We start from the raw sequence: 25247 nt of genomic DNA, 5'->3' as shown, positions 1-25247 counted from the left end.
GAGGTCCTGGGTTCGAAGCCTCGGTGTGAGCCGAATCAGGAGGAAGCGGTACTCGCTAAGCAAGAAGCTTAGCGAGTACAATTCAAGCTCTGGTTTGACTCAAGACGACGTAGACTTCAAAGGCATTCTCATTGGTTTGTGTTGGTTATGATGTTTACCATGGATTACATGACTCATGTTAACATACACCCTCTCATAGGTTCACAGCACAGCGTAAAGAACACACAGACATGCCTCTTTCTATATGTCTGTCATAACAGACTAGTGGAGAAAAGTCTGGTTTCCATTCCCCTCTTCCTAGGGTTCATCAACCCCTTTCACAAGGTTATTATCTCAGATTGTTTCTAAAACTCATTTATCAACCACTTGACATCCGCCATTTGGTGTCAATTCATAAGTAGAGTTGCAAAATTCCAATAACTTTGAGTAAAGTCTCTGGTTTTTCAGAAATCCCGGTTGGATTTCTGTAAAACCAGGGAATTTATTGAAAGTTACCGGAATATTGCAACCCTAGTGATAAGCTATCAAAGCATATAGCAATTAAATATTCCCCAAAATATTTTTATAGCTCATGCACCAATATAATTAACAGGGTAATAACAATGAGCAAAAGGAATGCATGACAAGTCACCATACATTTCTTGTTCTTTGACACAATTAAATATTACATGTCAACTCTAAACGGCCTTGAAAGAGAAGTAGTTATAAAACTTTGTGAATACCATTATCCACCCAATGTTATCAAAACAACATTGTGCCGTAATGTAGAAAATAGACTAAATAAATAAAAACCCTTGAATGAGTAGGTGTGTCAAAACCTGACTGGTAATGTAGGTGTTCCTTTTGTCCAGGAAGAAAAAAAGGTCAGTGTGGAGTGCGACAGATTTCTTCATCTGTGGATCTGTTGGTGCAGTATGCGAATTGGAGAGGGTCTCGAGTTTCCGGGATGGTGTTGACGTGAGCCATGACCAGCCTTTCAAAGCACTTCATGGCCGCCGACATGAGTGCTATGGTGCGGTAGTCATTCAGGCAGGTTACCTTCGCTTCTTGGGCACAGGGAATATGGTGGTCTGCTTGAAACATGTAGGTATTACAGACTCGGTCAGGCAGAGGTTGAAAACTTTCCAGTTGGACCAAGCATACTCTGAGTACACGTCCTGGTAATCCATCTGGGCCCCGAGGCTTTGTGAATGTTGACCTATTTAAAGTCATCTGGAAACAGCTGGAGCTCTCATGCATGCTTCAGTGTTGCTTGCCTGGAAGCGAGCATAAAAAAAAGGCATTTAGCTCGTCTGGTAGGCTTGCGTCACTGGGTTGCTCACAGCTGGGTTACCCTTTGTAGTCCGTAATAGTTTGCAAGCCCTGCCACATCCGATGAGCAACAGAGCCATTGTAGTAGAATTCAATCTTAGTCCCGTATTGACGCTTTGCCCGTTTGATGGTTTGTCTAAGGGCATAGCGGGATTTCTTATAAGGGTTCAAATTAGTGTCCCGCTCCTTGAAAGAAGCACCGCTAGCCTTCAGCTCGGTGCGGATGTTGCCATTAATCCATGGCTTCTGGTTGGGATATGTACGCACGGTCAGTGTGGGGACAATGTCAGCATCGATTTGTGGTGGTAAATAGACAGCTACGAAAAATGATGAAAACTCTTGGTAGATATTGTGGTCTACAGTTTATCATGAGGTACTCTACCTCAGGCGAGCAATACCTCCTTAATATTAGACATCGCACACTAGCTGTCATTGACAAATAGACACACCCCCACCCCTCCTCTTAACAGACATAGCTGTTCCGTCCTGCCATTGCACGGAAAACCCAGCCAACTGAATATTATTTGTGTCATCGTTCAGTTACGACTCAGTGAAACATAAGATATTACAGTTTAATGTTCTGTTTGTAGGATAGTTTTGAGCAGAGATCATCCAGTTTATTTTCCAGTGATTGCACGTTGGCCAACAGAACGGATGGTAGAGGCGGGTTACACACCCGCCGATGAATTCTCACAAGGCACCACGATCTCCGCCCCCTGTATTTCAGTCTTTTCTTCATGCGAATGACAGTCATTTGGGCCTGGCCTCGGAGAAGCAGTATACCCTTCACGTCGAACTCATTAAAGAAATTTTTTTAGTCCAGTTCGAGGTGAGTGATCGCTCTTCTGATATCCAGAAGCTATTTTCACTTATAAGAGACCGTTAATTAGAAACAATGCAGAAAAAACAAAACAGCACAGTTGGTTAGGAGCCCGTAAAATGGCAGCCATCCCCTCAGGAGCCATATTAACCAATGTTTGAAGACTTGCTATTCTGTTCTTCAATAGAGAGCGGGAAACAGTGAGCAACCTAGCAGGTGGTATCAGACATTTTGAGTTTCACTTTAATGATTAATTTAAATGCAGTTGAAGGGAACAGACAACAAAGAGCATTGGAGGAATATCTTGCCAGAAAGGGAGAAGGGGAAAGAGGGGGAGGAGGAGGGGAAAGCGGAGAAGGAGGGGAAAGAGGGTTCATGCATTATACATGTAATTCTCGGAGATGCCTGTTTAATTTATGAGCTCCAAAAAAAAGATATTAAAAAAAAGCCCAGCCCAGCCAGGATCGAGGCTTTGTCTGTCTGCTGTGGAATGCAATAGCAGTTCACTTAATACTTCAGGACGCTGACGTTTCACCCATAACAGCCACCAACATCCAACTCACTACTATGTAATTTCTGAAACATACCGACACAACAATCAAAGCGGCAACGAAGATGACTCATTCTGGTCTGGTCGTTTGGTACTGTTGTTACATTACACCACCAGCCAGCCAGCCAAGACAAGAGGTGAATATTACAGTGGCTGGTAATGTGAGCCTCACTTATCATCTTTCTCAGGGCTCAGTTTACATGTCATGACAATTAGACTCAACAGGATGTCTCCATCAGACGGGGTCAGATGGGTTATAAACATGTCTAGTTGTCCTTTCACTGTGCTGCGGTGGCCTGGGAAAGAGATGGGCCCTCTGTGGCAGTAGCCCTCTTTGTCACACACCACTCAGCTTAACGTCCCATCTGAGTACTGTACTCTAGTCTCCCCCTCATACCAGTGATAATAGGAACCACCACATCGTCCTGCATGATGATGGATGGATGAAAGTGGAGCATAGAATGGGAGAACAAGCTAATGCACTTTCACAGCATCACCCACAGACATTTGTTTAGGCTTTGTTTCCCAATGCAAGATAAGATTTCAAGTTGTGATAATCAGATCATATTTTCCACACAATAGGAGAGAAAGAGACTACCATGTAGTCCGTGGTGAATTGTGGGCAATTAAATGCATTTAGTCTTTGCCAACGTGTTCCTGTTGTTTCCATACACTTCGACTCGAGGAATTACAAATTAAAATGTAGATGATCTGGAATCTGGAAGCTTCAGACCACTCACTATCTAGGTGAGAAACATCTACAACATCACAGGTCTTCATAGGGAGTGAGACTGACCTAATCACATTCCACTGCTATCTGGATTGGAAGTGTTTCTCTTGAGAAACACTTCAAATCTACTTCTCACACTCAACCAGACCCCACAATCGTCTAGTAGCAGACACAAATGGTAGTTTGTGAACAGGCAGTTAACCCACTGTTCCTAGGCCGTCATTGAAAATAAGAATTTGTTCTTAACTGACTTGCCTGGTTAAATAAAGGAAAAATATAAAATAAAATCTCTACCAGGGAACACAAAAGCCAGAATGTCAATATTCAGAGCATGAGGCTTTACCCAGAGGGCCACAGGGCCAGGTCAAAGGTCACTGGATTTACACTGGTGAGTGTTTGTAGGGATCAAGCGAGAGCTTAGGCTGGAATGGCCGATTTCGATTACAGAGCAATTAGGAGCCTTTGGAAATCCTAGCAGTGTAAATTACTCTTCTGTTGACATAGTGACCAGGCCAACTCCCACACTAATTATGAGATAAGAGCGAAGTGTTTCTGCTGACTTCATCATACCAGTAATTCCCTACTGAATATTACAGAACAGCGTTTCCCCTAGAATGTTTTAAAAACAAGTTTCCTGCTATTCTACACATTTTGCCATGGCTTATGCCTTGTTCTTATGCTATCTGCGTTACAAAAAATATATATATATTGGGTCCCATGCCATTTTGGGAATTTTATATTTTCCCTGACTGTCTACTTTTTTTTTTTGGTGATTGCAAACTAACAAAGATTATCTTACTTACAAATATATGGCTCCATTATCTTTTCTACATACTTTATATCTGGTTTGAGTGATTTAAGTTTACACTGAAAGCGTTTTACCGTATATATATATATATATATATATATTTTTTTTTTTTCAGTGGCAGCCACGATTTAGCCCACGGTGGTGCGCCACTGCTAAATGCATGAAAGGGAAACACTGCAGACGATCTGTGCAGTTTCATTCAGGAGATGAATATGGCAAATATGATGTGATGGATTGGATTATAAATATCCAGTCAAAAACACCCTCCTGATGAACACCCCTTTAAAACTAACCTTCCTCATCTCTGGGTCCAAACTGTGAAAGGTTGTGTAAGAAAATAGTGATGACTTTGTATAACAAAAAGGTTGACATTCCAACTTTTCCTTTAGTGATCTCAGTCTTGCTTTGCAGGTTCTTTCCCTGTCTCCCGATTCACATTGTGAATTATGATCTCAACAAATAGCAGGCAATAGAGCAACCCCCCCCCAGCCAATTAAACTTAACAGCCATGTCCAGATCAGGTCCTTCCTGCTGGGACTGACCAGCCTTACTTCACTCCTCCACCACCCACACAAAAAAGGCTGGCCTCAAACTCACCCACTCTTCAAATATAAAAGGTCAGAGACTGGAAATAATACAAACAGTTAGCAGTGTGTGCACACAGAGTTGAACCTAAATAGTGTTCTAAGAACTAATGCCACGGTCTAATGAGATGAGAAAAATAAGCATTGAAGGAATACCAGTTAGAACAATTTAGTATATCTCAATACTTGTCCAATGGTATGTATGACATTTCACTTCTAGAATGAAGTGTGTTTTAGTCTTCAGTCAGAGTCTAGACATGACAGCACACACACTTGACAGCAGTGGAGGCTGCTGAGGGGAGAACGGCTCACAATAAATGTCCTGAACGGAGCAAATGGAATGGCATCAAACACCTGGAAATCATGTATTTGATGCCATCCCACAGATTCCACTCCAGTAATTACCACAAGCCCGTTCTCCCCAATTAAGGTGACACCAACCGCCTGTGCTTGACAGTGATTTTCACTCAGATGTGGAGGGATCTGTCCATAATGGTGGTGGGGCTGGATGTGGTGGGTGAGGACAGAGGTGTCGGTGACCACTGAGGGTCTGGTTCAACCACCACCAAAAGGTGGATTGAAGTGCATCCAAGCAGACAAAACAGTGCCAGCCATAAACCATCCACACAGCACTTAGATATTTTCACTGCGCCTCCAAATGCGACTGCCTCCCGCCAGAGAAAACATCGCCCCACAAAGACCATAGCACTCAGGACACACCAACAGCATTTGCTGGCCGAGAGTTCTTAGCACCTCAATGTAATTTGCGAAATGAGTGCTCACCGATTTTACATGTAGAACCAAATCACCTGAAAAAATGTCCGCAGTCAGACGTCTACAGCTGGTTGTCCCTAAAACCCAGCAAGCTGAATGATTGGCAGACAAACACTACATCCACATTCAGTGTGATGTGTGTGAGCCTTTAGTAAATTGCCATGACATACTCTAGAAGTTTGTAGCCAACGAAGAATGTGATATTTTCCCAGAGCACATGCCATCAATTTCCTTTTTAATGAAGGTTAATGCAGATTACGGAAAAAGCCAAAGCTACCAATTTAATATTATTGACCTAGAAAAACACTACTGTTGGGGAACCCGGATAATTATTTTTGGCGTAAGAAAACTAGTTGGTAAGAAAGGGGGGAGGGGGTGAAAGACACTTAAACACAAGACTTTCATAGCTCTCCACTGCTTGCTATTCAAGCAAACTGTACTGTAGCATTCGTCAAAATGTAAAGGTTGGGTTGACGCGTGTAATCCAATAGAACAAACAATGTGTTAGTTCTTATTGCAGGGATGTCTAGCTCTATGGGTATGATGGGTAAGGAGAGTCAAAAAGTAACCCGGAGCGTTTCAGTTCTGTGAAGGTATTCCACGACTCATTGCTGTTAACTAACCGTCCTGCAGACAATGCTGCTTTACAAAGCTTCTCTACTGGCAAGCTCTGAAAACCTTAGTAGGTTGGTGATGCGGCAGATGGGGGAAGTCGTCAGTTCACTGAAATCATCCGTTCACTGCTGAGGGATGTAATACTACAGATTCATGGATGACTTATTTTCATGTTAGCAATGGGCTGAACTTTCTAGTTCACGGAGAACTCCATCTCCCCGGTCAATGATCTCCCCGGTCAACAAGTTGGCATGGTATTGTATTACATCTTTATTTCAATGCATGATTTTCTCCTTAAATCAAAAATAAATTTTGTTCTTATACCAAATTGAAAAACTGGGTATTGAAGAAATGGGTTGAAATGCTGGAATTTACACAGTTATCTCCAGGCCTGGGTAACGGAGCATGGCACACAGTCTTTTTTTTCTCCTTCCCTGTGAGGAGTTTGGGTAATGATAATGAAGTGCATTGCTTATTTGCAAACTGACATTTAGCTGCCTCAAGTCAATCCTAGCATATGATTTGGCGCTTGGATCACACCCTTGGGGAAAGCAGCCCACGTTAATGTCAGCCATACTCTGCATGTGGAAAGCTTTTTGTCTGCTGCAGACACACACACGCACGCACGCACACAAAGACACTCTTTGCACAAGGAGCAGGAAGAGAGAGAACGCCCTGCAGTTTGCAAACTTTCGATGAGTACCTTATCCAAATGTCTCAAGTGGGACGTTATGAAAGCAGAGTAGACCAAATGACAATAGCTCAATAGCTCATACAAATGGCTGCCTACTCTCCACTCCGTCCTCCTGGCGTCTCGGCTGAATAGGGGTTGGCCTGTTGTTATGGCATGCTATTGATTCCCTGCCACTGCCACCTCTCCCTGCCCCGGCAAGAGGGCAGGGGGGGTTAATCACCATGACAATGGGGGCTGCTGGGAGTTGGGAGGCTATGGAAACTGCATCGGAGAAGGCCAGGAGGACTTTCCTCCATCTCAGTTGAATACTGTGAGGCTTTAATTTCCTTAACCACTGACAGATGGATAGGGTCACAGCATCTTTGTCTAAATAATGAACCAGTCTTTACCACACAGGGACCACACTATGGGCCTGGATGGATGGATAGGGCAGGCTGCAGCCCCTTGGCAAGGTAGACCCAGGAAGGGGGAGGATGACTTTTCAGCCAATGCTTTTGTCTCTCTGTTTGACAGGGAGCTGTTCATGAAGTAAGGAGAGGCTAATTAGAGTCTGTTGCCATTCACACAGAGGCACTGTACGACATGGGCCCATTTGGAGTGATTGTTTGAGCTGACACTATGGCCCCTGTGCTTTGAGAGGCTGAGAGAAAGAGAGCGAGGAAGGAAGGAAAGACTATTGTGAACTTTTAATATTACTTTAAAAGATGTTACATCATGTTCACACTCCAAACAATCATGTCTTAAAGTACAGCCTAAACAAGTCCAAAATGCTAACTGATATGTAACACACACACTTGTTTTACTATCCTTGTGGGGACCAAACTATTGACTCGCATTCAAATTACTATTTTTCCATACTCTTAACCTAACCCTACCCATAACCCCAAACGCCAAAGTGACGGTGGAAGAGTTGAACTAAAATATTGTTGTCTATCAACAATGACAAGCTACCTGGGTCTGACAACTTGGATGGAAAAATGACTGAGGATGATAGTAGACAACATTGCCAATCCTGTTTGCCATTTCTTCAATCTAATCCTACAGGAAAGTGTGTGCCCTCAGGCCTGGAGGGAAGCAAGAAGTTCCGCTACCCAAGAAAAGTATAGCACCCTTTACAGGCTCAAACAGCCTGTTACCAGCCCTTAGTAAACTTTTGGAAAAAATAGTGTTTGGCCAGATACAATGCTACTTCACAGTTAACAGACTTTCAGCACGCTTATAGGGAAGGGCATTCAACATGTACGGCACTTACACAAATGACTGATGATTGGCTGAGAGAAATGTATACAGATGGTGTTCTTTAACGGAAGCATCTCCAAAATAAACCTGGTAGAGTCCGGCATTCTCCAGGAAAGCTGTATAGGCCCCTTACTTTTATCAATCTTTACTAATGACCTGCCACTGGCTCTGAGTAAAACCTGTGTGTCTCTGTATGCTGAGGACTCAACACAATATACATCAGCTACCACAGCAAGGGAAATCACTGCAACAGTTTCAGAATGGGTGACAAGAAATAAGTACTCCTAAATATTTCAAAAACTAAAAGTACTGTATTTGGGACAAATCGTTCACTAAACCCTAAACCTCAAATATTTTAATGAATAAATGTGGAATTGAGCAAGTTGAGGAGACTAAACTGCCATAGTCAAAACATATTGATGCAACAGTAGCTAAGATGGGGAGAGGTCTGTCTAAAATAAAGCACTTAACAACTATCAAAAAGGTAGGTCCTACAGGCCCTAGTTTTGTCGCACCTGGACTACTGTCCGTCGTGTGGTCGGGTACCATAAAGAGGGACTTAGGAAGATTACAATTGGCCCAGAAAAGGGATGCACGGCTAGTGCTTAAAATGTACGTGGAGAGTTAACATTAATATTATGCATGTCAATCTCTCCTGGCTCAAAGTAGAGGAGAGATTGACTTCATCACTACTTGTACTTACGAGAAGTATTGACATGTTGAAATCAAATCAAATTTTATTTGTCACATACACATGGTTAGCAGATGTTAATGCGAGTGTAGCGAAATGCGGTTGACATTTGATTGTGAGGAATTCTAAAATCAGGTGAACAGAAGGATTTGACTTCCTGTATATTTCTGTGATCACACCACGTCTCGTTAGCCATAAGGCATACGCCCCCGCCCCTCTTCTTACCAGAAAGATGTTTGTTTGTCGGCGCGATGCGTGGAGAAACCTGCTGGCTGCACCGCCTCCGATAGCGTCTCTCCAGTTAGCCATGTTTCCGTGAAGCAAAGAACGTTACAGTCTCTGATGTCCCTCTGGAATGCTACCCTTGCTCGTATTTCATCAACCTTGTTGTCAAGAGACTGGACATTGGCGAGAAGAATGCTAGGGAGTGGTGCACGATGTGCTCGTCTCCGGAGTCTGACCAGAAGACCGCCTCGTTTCCCTCTATTACGGCGTCGTTTTTTTGGGTCGCCGGCTGGGATCCATTCCGTTGTCCTGGTTGAAAGGCAGAACACAGGGTCCGCGTCGCGAAAATCATATTCTTGGTCGTACTGATGGCGAGTTGACGCTGATCTTATATTCAGTAGTTCTTCTCGACTGTATGTAATGAAACCTAAGATGACCTGGGGTACTAATGTAAGAAATAACACGTAAAAAAAAAAAACTGCATAGTTTCCTAGGAACGCGAAGCGAGGCGGCCATCTCTGTCGGCGCCGGAAGTCAATGCAACGGGCTGCCTGTTTAAACTACTAGCACAGCTCAGACACCCATGCGTGCCCCACAAGACATGCCACCAGAGATCTATTCAGTCCCCAAGTATAGAATAGACTATGGGCGTCACACAGTACTACATAGAGCCATGACTACATGGAACTCTATTCCACATAAAGTAACTCATGCAAGCAGTAGAATTAGACTTAGAACACACAGATAAAAATACACCTTATGGAACAGCGGGGACTGTGGAGACATACACAATAACGTACGCACACATGGATTTTGTGTTGTAGATATGTAGTAGTAGAGTAGTGGCCTGAGGACACACACTTAATGTATTGTAGATATGTAGTAGTAGAGTAGTGGCCTGAGGACACACACTTAATGTATTGTAGATATGTAGTAGTAGAGTAGTGGCCTGAGGGCACACACTTAATGAATTGTGAAATGTAAAATGTTTTAATTGTATACTGCCTTCATTTTGGTGGACCCCAGGAAGAGTAGATGTCCTCACAAGGATAGTAAAACATGGAAAATTCGGACGAGACATTTCGCCAGGCCTCCCCAAGGAAAAAGGCTATTTTAGGGTTAGCTAATGGGGGGGGGGATCCATAATAAATACAAACCCTAAAAGAGCCTTTCCTTGGCGGGCACGGTGAAATGTCCCACTTGTCCGAATTTTCCTTGTTTTACTGATCTCGTGAGGATATCTGGTCCACACAAGGATAGTAAAACCAAAAAGGTATATATATATTTTTTTAAATGACACACACAAGGTAAACAAATGCAAACGGACATGTTTGTTAGAATCTCTAGCATTTTCAGAGTTCTAGCAATGTAGCCGGTTGATTATGAAAACCCTATGCAGTGCTTGGACTTGCAGCCAGCAACAGCCTTTTCAAACATAAAACTCATGATGAATGGCTGAGGAATGGCTTGTGCCAAAAACTGATGCTGGCCATCACCATGGAAAGGAGAGAAACAAGTTTCGCTGCATTAAAGTGAAAACAACAGAGGCACTCCTTTAAAATGAAGCCATATCTCTCCTTTAAAAAAACACCATGACAAGCTCATTAGGCATGACCTGAACAAGTTCTGGAGCCCAGAAATATTAATTTAGCATTTACATTTTTGTCATTTAGGAGATATTCCCTTATCCAGAGCGACTTACGATGCTTTTCCCAGAGGCTCGCAGCAATATTAAATTAATGTATTTCATTAGTGCCATGTAGTTCTAAATGTTGCAATGTACAGTATAATGTAATGATAATGTGCATATGATCACATACAGAAATATATACTTAAGCAATAAGGCCAGAGGGGATGTGGTATATGGCCAATATACCACGGCTAAGGGCTGTTCTTACCCACGACGCAACATGGAGAGCCTGGATACAGCCCTTCGCCGTGGTATATTGGCCAGGGGCAGAAGGTAGCCTAATGGTTAAAGCTTTGGGCAAGTAACCAAAAGGTTGCGAGATCGAATCCCCGAGCTGACAAGGTAAAAATCTGTCGTTCTGCCCCTGAACAAGGCAGTTAACCGACTGTTCCTAGGCCGTCATTGTAAATAAGAATTTGTTCTTAACTGACTTGCCGAGTATATGAAAAAAAAAGGTTAAGTAAAAATAAATACCACAAACCCGAGGTGCCTTACTGCCATTATAAAACGAGTTACCAACTTAATTAGAGCAGTTAAAAGATATGTTGGTCTGATATACCACAGCTGTCAGATATGTTTTATGCAGCCAGATATGTTGGTCTGATACCATAGCTGTCAGACATTCAGGGTTCGAACCACCCAGTTTATAAAGCAGATTGTATGAGGACCTTAATAACTGATGTTCCCAAAACCTTTTTCAATTAATCACAATCCGCATTGAATATCAAATCAGAAGATGGCGTTTACAGAGAGGGCTGCCCCGCTTCTAGTTCTTAGGAAACTTTGCTGTATTTAGTTTTTTTTCTGTATTATTTCTTACATTGTTAGCCCAGAAAATGTTATTACATACAGCCAGGAAGAACTATTGGATATCAGAGCGGCGGTAACTCACCAGCACTACGACCAGGAATACAACTTTACCGATGCGGATCCTCTGTTCGCACCACCCAGGGCAATTTGAACTGATTCCAGAGGCTGACCCAAGACAACGCCGACAAAAAAGGGGCACTCGGAGCGGTCATCTAGCCCGACTTAGGAGGCACACACACCACTCACCGCTTCCGAGTATATTATTCGCTAATGTTCAGTCCCTGGATAACAAAGGTGTGATAAGATCAGGGAAAGGGTTTCTTTCCAGAAAGACATCAGGGATTTTAACATACACTGTTTCAGAGAAACATGGCTCTCTCGGGATATACTGTCAGAGTCGGTCCAGCCATCTGGATTCTCAATTCATTGTGCTAGCAGGAATAAACATCTCCCCAGAAATAATGGGGGAAAAGGGGGGGTGTATATTTAACGATTAACGACTCATGGTGTAACTGTGATAACATACAGGAAGTCAAGTCCTTTTGTTCACCCAACTTAGAAAACCTCAATCAAATGCCGACCGTACTATCTACCAAGAGAATTCTCTTCGATTATAGTCACAGTCATGTATATCCCTCCTCAAGTTGATACCACGACGGCCCTCAAGGAACTTCACTGGACTTGACTTATATCCTGAGGCTGCTTTTATTGTAGCTGGGGATTTTAACAAAGCAAATTTGAAGAAAAGGCTGCCTAAATTCTGTCAGCATATCGACTGTAGTACTCGCGCTGCTAAAACACTAGACCACTGTTACTCCAACTTCCGGGATACATACAAGGCCCTATCCCGCCTTCATTTTGGTCAATTTGACCAGGACTCAATTTTGCTCCTTCCTTCCTATAGGCAGAAACTCAAGCAGGATGTATCCGTGCGAAGGACTATTTAACACTGGTCTGACCAATCGGAATCCACACTTCAAGATTGTTTTGATCGCCGGACTGGCAAATGTTCCGGGTAGCTTCAGAGAATAATATTGACAAAAATACCGAAACAGTAACTGAGTTTATCAGGAAGTGTATAGGAGATGTTGTACCCACTGTGACTATTAACTTCTCTAGGGTAGGGGGGCAGCATTTGGAATTTTGGATGAAAAGCATGCCCAAATTAAACTCCCATCTACTCAGGCCCAGAAGATAGGATATGGATATAATTAGTAGATTTGGATAGAAAACACTAACATTTCCAAAACTGTTAAAATAATGTCTGTGAGTATAACAGAACTGATTTGGCAGGCGAAAACCTGAGAAAAATCCATTCAGGAAGTAGGATTTTTTGTGTGTAGTTTTCTATTCAATGCCATTACAGTATCCATTGACTTAGGACTCAAATTGCAGTTCCCATGCCTTCCACTAGATGTAAACAGTCTTTAGAAATTGGTTCTGGCTTGTATTCTGAAAAATGAGGGAGTAAGAGTTGTCAATGAGTGGACCCTGCTGTGTCATGGCTTTTTCATGGCGCGACCGGAGAGTGCCTTTCTTGTTTACCTTTTATATTGAATAATTATTGTCCGGTTTAAATATTATCGATTATTTAGGCTAAAAACAACCTGAGGATTGATTATGAACATCGTTTGAAATGTTTCTACGAACTTTACAGATACTATTTGAATTTTTTGTCTGCCTGTTGTGACTGCGTTTGAGCCTGTGGATTACTGAAGAAAACGAGAACAAAACTGAGGTTTTTGGATATGAAGAGACTATCGAAAAAAAGGAATACATGAATGTCTTCTGAGTGCAACCATATGAAGATCAAAGGTAAGTGATTATTTTATCTCTATTTTTGACTTGTGTATCTCTTGTACTTGGCTGGTTACTGTTTGTAATGATTTGTCTGCTGGGCTATGTTCTCAAATAATCGTAAGGTATGCTTTCGCCGTAAAGGATTTTTAAAAACTGACACTGTGGTTGGATTCACAAGAAGTTAGATTTAAAGATTATGTTTAATAGTTGTATCTTTTCTGAATTTTTATAATGAGTATTTCTGTATTTGATTTTGGTGCTCTGCAATCTCACTGGATGTTGGCCTGGTGGGACGCTAGCGTCCCACATACCCTAGAGAGGTTAAACCTACCCTAAAAAGAAATCGTGGATAGATGGCAGCATTCGCGCAAAACTTAAAATTGTGAACCACCACATTAAAACATGGTAAGGTGACTGGGAATATGGCAGAAAACCAATAGAGTAGTCATTCCCTCCGCAAGGCAATCAAACATGCAAAACGTCAGTACAGAGACAAAGTGGAGTCGCAATTCAACAGCTCAGACACAAGACATGTGGCAGGGTCTACAAAAGGAAAACCAGCTACGTTGAGGACACCGACATCTGGCTTCCGGACAAGCTTAACATGTTCTTTGCCCGCTTTGAGGATAACACAGTGCCACCGACACAGCCCGCTAGGCTCTCCTCCTCCGTGGCCGACGTGAGTAAGACATTTAAACGCGTTAACCCTTGCAAGGCTGCCAGCCCAGAAGGCATCCCTAGCCGCGTCCTCAGAGCATGCGCAGACCAGCTGGCCATCCCAGTCTGCTGTCCCCACATGCTTCAAGATGGCCACCGTTGTTCATGTACCAAAGAATCAAAAGGTAACTGAACTAAATGACTATTGCCACGTAGCACTCACCTCTGTCAACATGAAGTGCTTGAGAGACTAGTCAAGGATCATGTCACCTCCACCTTAGTTGTCACCCTAGACCCACTTCAATTTGTTTACCGCCTCAATAGGTCCACAGACGATGCAATCGCCATCACACTCCCCAATCCCATCTGGACAAGAGGAATACCTACGTAAGAATGCTGTTCATTGACTATAGTTCAGCATTCAACACCATAGTACTCCCCAAGCTCATCATTAAGCTTGAGGCCCTAGGTTTGACATTGCTCGTCCATATATTTATATATTCTTAATTCCATTTGTGCGTATTGGGTATGTGTTGTGAAATTGTTAGATATTGCTGCACTGTCAGAACTAGAAGCACAAGGATTTCGCTACACTCGCAATAACATCTGCTAAACATGTGTATGTGACCAATAGAATTTGATTTGAAGGAACATAGAAATATTTAAAATATCAAACAAAAGGGGATTGGTTACATGTGGGCGTGAATACAAGATGTTGATTGTAATTCATCTTCATAACAAATGCAATACTGTGAAGTCAGCAGGCTGTTATGCAGTTTGACATTTCACTGTGTTTCATATTATCCATGTAGTCATTTATAATCAGAGGGTGTCCAAATCATCCTTTGTAAATCATACTGTCCAACACTAATTGGGCCCAAATGTTCAGCATACGAGCTCTGACGAATGAACTGGGTGTCCTTGGACATTTCCAGGTATATGATTTAGAATACACCCTCAATAAAACAGTGTGAGAAACACAAACATTAACACAGGAGAGCATTTGTTTTCTCTACCTGTGCTCCATGCCAAATGAACAAGCCATACGAGCTAGTACAGACAAGGATGAGATCCAAATTGGTCATCACCTTCATAATAGCACGCTTCACATAAGCCATTTAGACAATGTTTTTATAACAATGGAAAACACAGGAGATGAAAAACAAAAAAACGGTAAACTTCTGTAGAAGTGTGAATGAGAACACTCAGCTAGATTATTTACTTCCTGGATGGAATTCAGTCCTCAAACTATGACACAATCAGAACCAACGAGTAGGCTGGTTGCTGCTGTCCTGGTTTATGTGAACAGAAGAGTTTGACAGACAGAGCGCATCAGTTACAGTATGAAATAGCACCCTATTGGCAGTAAAGTGCACTGGTTTTGGCCAGAGTCACATGGGGCAGGCCAAAAGGTGGTCCCCTAAATAGTGACTAGGGTTCAGAGTTGCCCCATGTGTTTGAGCCCCACTGTTGTGTCATCGTCATAAGCCTTTCTGGTTGTTGTCCCAGAATGCCTTGGGCTGAGTCTGTCCTCAGTCTACTGTCTGCTAAGTGGACTCAACACCACAGTGAGGGGCTTGTCAACAGCTCCCGGTGATGCTGAGAGGAGATATCAGCACCATCTTTTCAGAGCACCTGTCAGTCTTACTATCAACCGTCTTCGGGACAGGGCACGAAACCCAAACAAGACCCTCGGGAAATGGAGGATAAAATGGCCTACAGTAATTCTAATGAACAAAGAGCTGTATCAGAAATGGGTTGTGGAATCTCAGTAACCCTAGAACAACTTGACTGATGAGAAGGTAAAGAGCATAACAGCTATCACAGTTTAAAATTGTTTGTCTAGAACGTCTAAAGTTATGGTATAAATCAGGTATCTCAAACTTGTTTTGTACATTTCCTGTCATTTAGTTTTTTTAAGCATATGCAGCCAAGACGTGTTACATACCTTTGAGCACTGTTTGTGATTCTGACACCACACCAAGGATCCATTATTCTGTAATGAAAATAGAAAGAAGATTATGACTTTTGATTTTATAGGGAGAAAAATCTATTCAGTCATTGTCAATGTAATGCAAAAAGAAAGGCGTTTCATTCCAGGACACACAGTAGCTATTCACACTACAATTCAAACAAACATCTGAAAAGCAAAAAAAAGGTGTGCTCTGAATCAGTTTCACCACAAAGAAAAACATTATTTTAATTAGAAATTAAGATTCTTTCACCCCAATATGAATCATAACGAAGCAAGGTCAGAGTGGGGTGGATCTCTGGTCAGTTTCAGTGTCATTCAGAATTGGAGTGCCTGCATTTGATCTCACAACAGACATCCCAGGGGTCACTCGCATAGGAATTGATGTCAGCACTCATATGGAGAGTGCAGACACCTCTAATACCCCCCTAATTGCTTTGTGTCACCTTCTGGGACCCATGAAGCCAAAGATTTAGTCCCAATTGTGCCTAAAGACAAAGTGTCTCCCTGTCATCTTGAGAAGTTCTAATGGCTTAAAAGCCTGACACAAGTGGCCATTTCCTGAGCTCCAATAGAGCAGAGGACCACAAGGCTATTCTCTCCCATATGGATTCACTTGGACATTAAATGTAAGATAAATAACCGCCCAGACAAAATTGACCATTTGATTAGGGGCTAAAATTGCACTCTGGCTGTAGGTTGAAATATTCATGTGCTTCATTGGTTAGCTCATATTCTCAATGAAGTTCATTTGCCATTATGAATAGTTTGGACATTTCAAATATAGAGAAAGGAAACGTAAATAAAAGGCAATGAGTGTGAATTTCCATTAGCTGACGTATGTTACAAATGAAAGGTCACCGTTAGACATGAATCAGTGCTTTGTTCTGTACAATAAGACACTGCGGCAGGACTGACTGACTAGCCAAACTTTAAAGGTCTGCAAACCAAGAAGTCTGCTCAAGTTCAATGTCAAGTTCAAAGCCTTCTCAAACAATGTAATCCAGTGGAAATTCTCAGTGAGACCTCAGGAAAAAACTGATCATTAAAGGCTTTACTTTGCCATCCAGTACCAGTGAGCACTGCGTGTTTGGCGTCAAGTATAACAGTCAGCTGGCTTCAAAGACATTCATGGTACATCAGGAATTCTAGAACAAACTTCTAAAGCTGTATTACTTAATTTGCAATACTATAACACAGAAGTTACTGAAAACAGTTTCTTCCCCTCGCAGACATCATTGAACGGGAGATAGAAGAGCACAATATGTACAATGTATTTTGTACCATGCTGAGCAATGCTCCTCAGTTCGGCAACAATAACGGTGGTGGGGCAGCCAGTGGTTGGGGCCGCTATTTCCCCCTACAGCAGATTCTACCTTTAAACGTCCATTCCACAAGCTGCTCTACTGCCAATTTGAATAACATCTCAAATAAATCCATGTTACTAATGAACAGGATGAAAGACTGACAAAACTCAGAATTTTACCAAACAAAGACCAGATTAGTAGGGAATTGCCAGGGACCTCACGATACGATATCACCATACTTAGGTGCAGATCCGATATCTATTGCGATTCACACGATTCTATATGCATTTCGATTTGATACTGTGATTTTATTGCTATTTGATGTTCCAAACATATTGCTTACCATATGTCTGACACAGAGGGCAAGAGAGAGCCATGAGAAAACAAAACAACAGTCATGGAATGAAAGTTGCTGAAAATAAATACTGCGATAGTCAAAACGATACATCAAAAATAACAGATGATGTAACTTTATCGATCCCCCCCCCCCATCACTATGTTCCACCTATAGATTACATTTGAAAGACAGCACCTGACATTTTGGAACCGGAAAACATGAAGAATGCACATTTAAGGCAGGCTGCAACAGGGTAGGATACAGTAAGCAATACTACAGAAAAGTATGTACACTGAGAATACAAAATATTAAGAACACCTGCTCTTTCCATGACAGACTAACCAGGTGAAAGCTATGATCCCTTACTGACAGAACTTGTTAAATCCACTTCAAAATCAGTGTACATGAAGGGGAAGAGAAAGGTTAAAGAAGGATTTTTAAGCCATCACACAATTGAGACATGGATTGTGTAAGTGTGCCATTGAGAGGGTGAATGGGCAAGACAACATATTTAAATGCCTTGAAACGAGGTATGATAATAGTGGCCAGGCACAGGCACACCGGTTTTGAGAACTGCAACGCTGCTGGGTTTTTCCACACAACTATTTCTCGTGGGTATCAAGAAACCCAAAAGACATTCAGCCAATTTGACAACTGTGGGAAGCATTGGATTCAACATGGGCCAGCATCGCCGTGGAATGCTTTTGACACCTTGTAGAGTCCATGCCTCGATGGATTTAGGCTGGGCAAAAGGGGGGGATGCAACTCAAAATTAGGAAGGTGTTCGGAAAGTATCCAGACCACTTGACTTTTTCCACATTGTTGTTACAGCCTTATTCTAAAATTGATAAAATTATTTTTTTCCTCTCAATCTACACACTATACCCCATAATGACTAAAACAGGTTGAGAAAAAAACAATCTGTGAGGCAAAGGAGTTGTCCGTAGAGCTCTGAGACAGGATTGTCGGGGTGTTGGGGCACAGATCTGGGTACCCAAAAATGTTTGCTGCATTGAAGTTCCCCAAAAACACAGTAGCCTCCGTCGTTCTTATATGGAAGACGTTTGGAACCACCAAGACTCTTCCTTGAGCTGGTCGCCCAGCCAAACTGAGCAATCAGGGGAGAAAGGCCTTGGTCAGGGAGGTGACCAAGAACCCGATGGTCACTCAGACAAAGCTCCTCTGTGGAGATGGGAGAACCTTCCAGAGGCACAACCATCTCTGCAGCACTCCACCAATTAGGCTTTTATGGTAGAGTGGCCAGACAGAAGCCACTCCTCAGTAAAAGGCACATGACAGCCCACTTGGAGTTTGCCAAAAGGCACCTAAAGGACTCTCAGACCATGAGACTCTGGTCTGATGAAACCAAAATTGAAATCTTTGGCCTGAATGCCAAGCTTCATATTTTTGGCCTGAATGCCAAGCTTCATGTCTGGAGGAAACATGGCACCATCCCTACGGTGAAGCACAGTGGTGGCAGCATCATGCTGTGGGGAGGTTTTTCAGCGGCAGGGACTGGGAGACTAGTCAGGATCAAGGGAAAGATGAACGGAGCAAAGTACAGAGTGATCCTTGATGAAAACCTGCTCCAGAGCGCTCAGGACCTCAGACTAGGGCAAAGGTTCACCTTCTAACAGGACAACAACCCTAAGCACACAGCCAACACAATACAGGAGTGGCTTCGGAAAAAGCCAGAGCCCGGACTTGAACCCGATCGAACATCTCTGGAGAGAACTGAAAATAGCTGTGCAGCGACGCTCCCCATCCCAACCTGACAGAGCTTGAGAGGATCTGCAGAGAAGAATTGGAGAAACTCCCCAAATACAAGTGTGCCAAGCTTGTAGCGACATACCCAAGAAGACTCGAGGCTGTAATTGCTGCCAAAGGTGCTGAGTAAAGGGTGTGAATACTTATGCAAATGTATAATCTGTTTTTCATATTTAATACATTTGCAAACATTTCTAAAAACCTGTTTTTGCTTGGTCATTATGGGTGTTGTGTGTATATTGATGAGGGGGAAAAAAAAACTTAATCCATTTTAGAATAAGGCTGTAATAAAATGTGTAAAAGTGAAGGGGTCTGAATACTTTTCGAATGCACTGTATGTACTGTATTTTGATTGAAATGTTGTGCTATATAACATGATGGATATTTTTTTTATATATGTAGGCTCATGCAAATCTAATGGTATAAAAAAATCAATTATGATCAAACAAATCTAAATAATATATCAAGTGACAGTAAATAAAACCCCTGGCATTTACACTGTGGGAGAACACTCAAGATCATTTATACAAATTGTTAAGAGCCCAGACCCGCTCCTAAATAACAGGCCTAGTTTAACACCTTTCACAGCCCATTTGTCAATGGCGACAGATAGGGATCCGCAGAGGGGCTAATTTTGCTCTGTGACAGCATCTCTGCAGCACTGGTGGGGCTCAGTGGGACGTTGCCCCAGCTGTCCAGGCCTGACCCCAGCATGTCATAGAGCAATGGGGAATAATTATAGGTCAAGACTTCATCCCAACGACTCAGTGGCATTCCTCAGCAGTTTCAACATTATGCAGTGCTGCTGAGGGACTGTCAAAGACACTGATCGATTAATACTTTCCAGATCAACTCACAGCTTTCTCTGTGTCACTGGTGAAGTCTTGTAAACACAGATTCACCCCAGAGATGTATTATGACTTGTGTCAGTTGAGAAGGAAGAGCAGGTGGCCGGGGGCATGTTGTATTGTCTAGACATTTGAGGAACATGGGCAAAAAGCCTGCTCTGCATTCCATCTTTTGAAAACCGCTCTCTTTTGTTTCCTGTTCATCTGTAAGATTTTTGTGACATCTCTGTTCAGTGTTCACTTTCTACATCCAATTTTTCATAAACTAATATTGTGTAGCTGCAGTCCTACATTATATTAAATCAGTGCTGATGAATATATTTATGTTTTCAGCAATTCAAACACAGAAATTGTACATCACTGACATCGGTAAAAGACCTGACAAACATCTATTTGGATCGAAATATTGTCAACCAATAAATATGTGTAGTGCATCTTGGTGTGCAGACTAGACTTTATTATTTTATGGATTAGTCTGGCCCAGCACCCCATTCAAAGCGAAGTGTGTTTGATTTCATAGACAATTCAAACCCCAGGCAGAGACAGCTCAAAGAGCAAGCAACCTGCCTATATGTCCATCAACAACCTAGGAGCCTCTTGGGATCAAAATAACTAAGCAACCCCCTAGGTCATGTCATCTATTGACTGGCTCAAATAAAAGCCCTTCAGATCTAAGTCCATAGCTGTGGGCTCTGAGTAAATCAAATGTGTGAATGGAAAGACAGGGCTAGTGACAGAGTCCTGTTCTTCAGGATAACATACACGAGTAGTAATATAATAGGAGCTATAAGTGAATGTTGTATCACATTGAAATGGTGAAGGTGTTGAGGCTGTATCCTGTCAGGAATGTGTACTGTTTGTCTGAGGAGACACTAGAGGATGTACCAGGCAGTAGCACTCACTGAGAGCTGACAATTACAGACACGACTGGCATGGATTAAACCTTTTACAGAGGTGTGGCCAAGCTACATAGACCCCTATTCATCCAGTCTTCACTAATAAAAAAGTCCACACGAGACAAGCAGTGGCTGTCGTCTGATTCCACCCCAACTTATTTCATATCAAAGGCTAAAACAAGTGGACATGGATAAACTACTTTCTTTCCTTAGCAATGAACATAAGTCTCTCAAGTGCAATACTAACTTTCAGTACCTCCGCTAATTGGGTATGAAAAAAATAACATTTTAAATTCCATTTATGACTTCAAATGTAATAACAAGTCCACACCTTGTTTTTTGGCTTCATGGGTCCTCACATAAATTCCACTACAAACCTGATGCTTTCAGAATGTAAGTGAACAGAGAACCCAGTTCACTCTTAATATTTTAAAGTGTCCAGTGACCATATTTATGACTGGGTGTTCCCCTCTGTCTATTGTACCAGGTTGACAAGTCCCCTATAAGTGAAGTAAAATGTCAATAAAAACATCTGGATTTGGAAGTAATGCTACATTCATAAATCTTAAATTGCCATAAATCCAAAACCCAAAAGGCCATGCCTTTTTCCGACTGCATCTTCAGTCTGTTCCTACTAAGCTCAATAACTCATCACTGACAATTAAAACCGTATTCCTTGGATCCTGTTTCAGCCAAGTTCAAGGGAGGACTTGTCTGGGAGTTTACAGCTGAAAGTGCTAAAATCATTTACAGTTTTTAATTTCAATATACAAACAAATGTATCTATTAGGCTATAAATTCTATAAAAGATCATATAAAAAAACAGAAGAAAATTGTTTCTGGCTGCTACAAAAGTTATGAAAATTGGCTGTTGTACAATACACACAAAGAGGTAACTTTATATATTTGTTCTAATGTGAAAAATCAAGTAACAGTAAATGTCCCCTCTAGATAAAAGCTATTGCTGAAAGTGTCTATTTACATGAAACTGAAAACTTTGTGTGTCTTGGTTTCCTTAAACAGTATTAAATTGCCCCTATTACTAAGAAGGAATGCTTTCCGAGTTGAATTAAGAGGTCTAAAGTCTCAATCATATTAGAGGAGGGAGGAGAGCAGCCGCCCGGCCAGGCCTGCTCTGTAATAAGATCTGGCAGAGGAAGCAGATCCACCTGTGGGTTGCAGCACGCCGAGCGCTGACTGAGCATGCGCCAGTTTGTGGCAAAAGTACATAAGAGCTTATCACATTTAGCCAAAGTGGGCCTCTGCGTTTAGCAGGAAGGTGACCTCACTGGGGATAGCATCAGTAGGCTAGTGTCCCTTCTACGAAGTGTGACGCTGGAATTTGGTGGCAGGGGTTAGGGCTGGGGCACAGGGAGGCATGTGTTTTTTCAGCTGACCAGACATCCCATTTCCACATGAAAGAGCCTGCTGAGAGAGAACACAGTGCATTTGACAGTCCTCACAGAGTATCAACAACAATTGGCTTCTATTCTTGGAGCTGCAAGCCTGCTCACCCAGCACCTTATCACTGAGCATAAATGCACCTCTTCCTCCTAATTTCCTGGCCTCTGAACACACCTGAGATCGAATACAAATGCTAAGGCTCTACAGTCTATTACTAGCCAATTAACCCTTTATAGTTGCAGGGGAGTTCACTAGTTTCACCTCAACCTCTGACTTTTCAGTTGAATGGTGATTGATTTTATGCCTCAATATCAAATGCCTGGGTCGTGTTGAGAAGTTGTTGAAATTATCTTCAAACTAATTTATGAGAGCTTTAATACACTAACTGGTCTAATAAAGAATAACAAAACATATGACCTAACATAAACCCAACAAATATAGAGAAGAGAGAGAGAGACAAAGCACTCAATTGATAGTTAGTCATGTTGACGAGTTCTTCTAACATTGATTCCAAAACCCACACAGAAATTAGTAATAAAATACTAGTGTGAAAGGCCCGACTTCATCCTTGAAAATGCAAATGTTCACTAGTGAAAAACCGAGTGCAGATAGAAGGTGAAAGAGTGCTGGAGAAGAGAAGGATCAGTGGTGAGTCCTTTTCACTGGGTCATGAGAGAGAACTGTGTGTCCAGTGAAGGGTGAAAACTTCTGACACCGCTTATCAAATCACCCAGAAGACAAGGCTAAGTACAGCAAATCACTTCTTCCAACACAAATTGTAGAAGGCCATCGAAACACACTTGGTGGTCCCCATCGGTGTGTATCAGCCTTGTGATCCATTTTCCAGGTTATTTATGGCTAATTGTGAGGTGAGTGAAATGAATGTGGGGTGAGAAGAAAATGGCCTCATTTTGATAGACTATACACAAAGTAGAGCATACATCCAAAGATGTGACAGGTAGCCTAGAGGTTAAGAGCATTGGGACAGTAGCTGAAAGGTCGCTGGTTTGAATCCCGAGCCAACTAGGTGAAGAAGAAAAAATATATGTTAATGTGCCCTTGAGTAAAGTACTTAAACCTAATTGCACCTGTAAATTGCTCTGGATAAGAGTGTATGCTAAATGCCTAAAATGTGAAAACCTCAACTTGGTTAACAAATCTCAAGAGCAGCACTCATTACTTACTTGTATTGGTTATTAATTAACCAGTTAATAGATTTTTAAAAAACAGAATGGCAATGCTAGAATGTCATTGCATTATAATAGTAAGTGCCATGTCCTCTGCTGCAGAATTTATCCATATAGTGGAACGCAAAACCAATCGACTCCTGTAGGGTAATCAACTATGCCACTTTTCGGCCCCACAGGATTATCAATAAGCTTTTATTTCATAGAAGAGGCCAAATCGTTTACGCTGACATTTCAGTACCAATAGCTTATTCAACAGATGCAGTGCGGGTCTTGACCTCAACTCTGTCTCTCGAAAAATGCCTTATTTTTATTATATGGAGGACACATAATGCGTAAATTCAGTAAAAGTTGAAGAGACTGTGAGCAACACACTCTTACCTGGGAGTGCTTGAAAAAAGCGGAGATGCGAGTGATGTGCAGGCTGAGACACCTTGAGGCACATCTAGCTCGGTAAATGCTGCCAGTGAAGAAAGAGTCATCCTGCCTGGTCCTCGAAGCGAAAGTTCCATGGGTCGACAACTCTGTAATCCATAGACACAGGGTAACACATACGTTTACGCTCCTGGGCAACATTTTTCGTTTGCGGGTAGTCTATTGCTTTTTATTCGTCCATTGATCGGGCTACACTGCGTGTTGACTCCAGTGGAGAAACTAAAGAAACTTCAATTATACACTGGGGAGGAGTCAGAACCGCGTGCGCTCTGTGATTGGCGGATACCGATGTGAATGTCAAATACTGCGGGTGCCTTGTAGCAGGTAGAGGTTGTGGACTCACTGTGAAGGATTTTGAAATTAACTATTTTTGAGTTAATGGTTTGAATGATTTTGTGCTATTGCTGTGAATAACATTTTAAATCAATGTCATCTCATGACATGAATTGGCTACTTATGTAACATTGACTAGGTACCGTTACCCCCTGTATATAGCCTCGTTATTGTTTTATTGTGGGTTTTTTTTTTGGTAAATATTATCTTAACTCTTATTTTCCTTAAAACTGCACTGTTGGTTAAGGGCTTGTGGGTAAGCATTTCACAGTAAGGTCTACACTTGTTGTATTTGGCGCATGTGACAAGTAAACATTTTATTTATTTTATTTAAAATCTGCAGAACTTCTAGTTGCACACACTAGGCTAGAGGTTTTCACAGTGGACCTGATTACCTAGGCTACCCTGTTTATCATGCAGTATTACTATCTCCCCAAAACATAAATAGCTCATCCTACATAAACCACACCTTGAATAGGAAGCTCCACATTTCATGTCTTCGACCTACTGCCACCTACTGATGACACAACACATCAGAATTTCATAGTATACAGGTTGTCCAAGACCCCATATATGGCCCCTGGAAAGCTTCCCAGGAAACCCCTTTCGTCCAGCCTGTGCCTCACCGTTTAACAGTAGCTCGGAAAAATATTCTACCTAGAAAACAATTAAAACCATCTTAAAACAAATTCCTCAACATGGTCTCCCATTATCTGGCATTGTTTCATAGCCTAGGGATTGGAGCAAATATGACATGTAGGAA

General features: G+C 42.1%; 1 protein-coding gene across 1 annotated transcript in view; it reads right to left on the bottom strand.

Annotated features, from left to right (window-relative positions):
* Window positions 1-24376, bottom strand: part of LOC112233794 (anosmin-1) — a 68193-nt gene extending 43817 nt beyond the window's left edge. The window contains exons 1-2 of the mRNA XM_024401665.2: window positions 24098-24376; window positions 15947-15994 (exon numbers count right to left, since the gene is read on the bottom strand). Of these exons, the coding sequence (XP_024257433.1) occupies window positions 15947-15994; window positions 24098-24292 (243 nt within the window). The 5' untranslated portion in view covers window positions 24293-24376. The remainder of the gene's footprint in view (window positions 1-15946; window positions 15995-24097) is intronic.
* Window positions 24377-25247: the final 871 nt, after the last annotated feature.

Source organism: Oncorhynchus tshawytscha, linkage group LG03 (genome assembly GCF_018296145.1).
Source record: "Oncorhynchus tshawytscha isolate Ot180627B linkage group LG03, Otsh_v2.0, whole genome shotgun sequence".
Classification (NCBI taxonomy): Eukaryota; Metazoa; Chordata; class Actinopteri; order Salmoniformes; family Salmonidae; genus Oncorhynchus; species Oncorhynchus tshawytscha.
The sequence above is the reverse complement of the archived record's forward strand: the minus strand, read 5'-3'. Positions and strand labels throughout refer to the sequence as shown.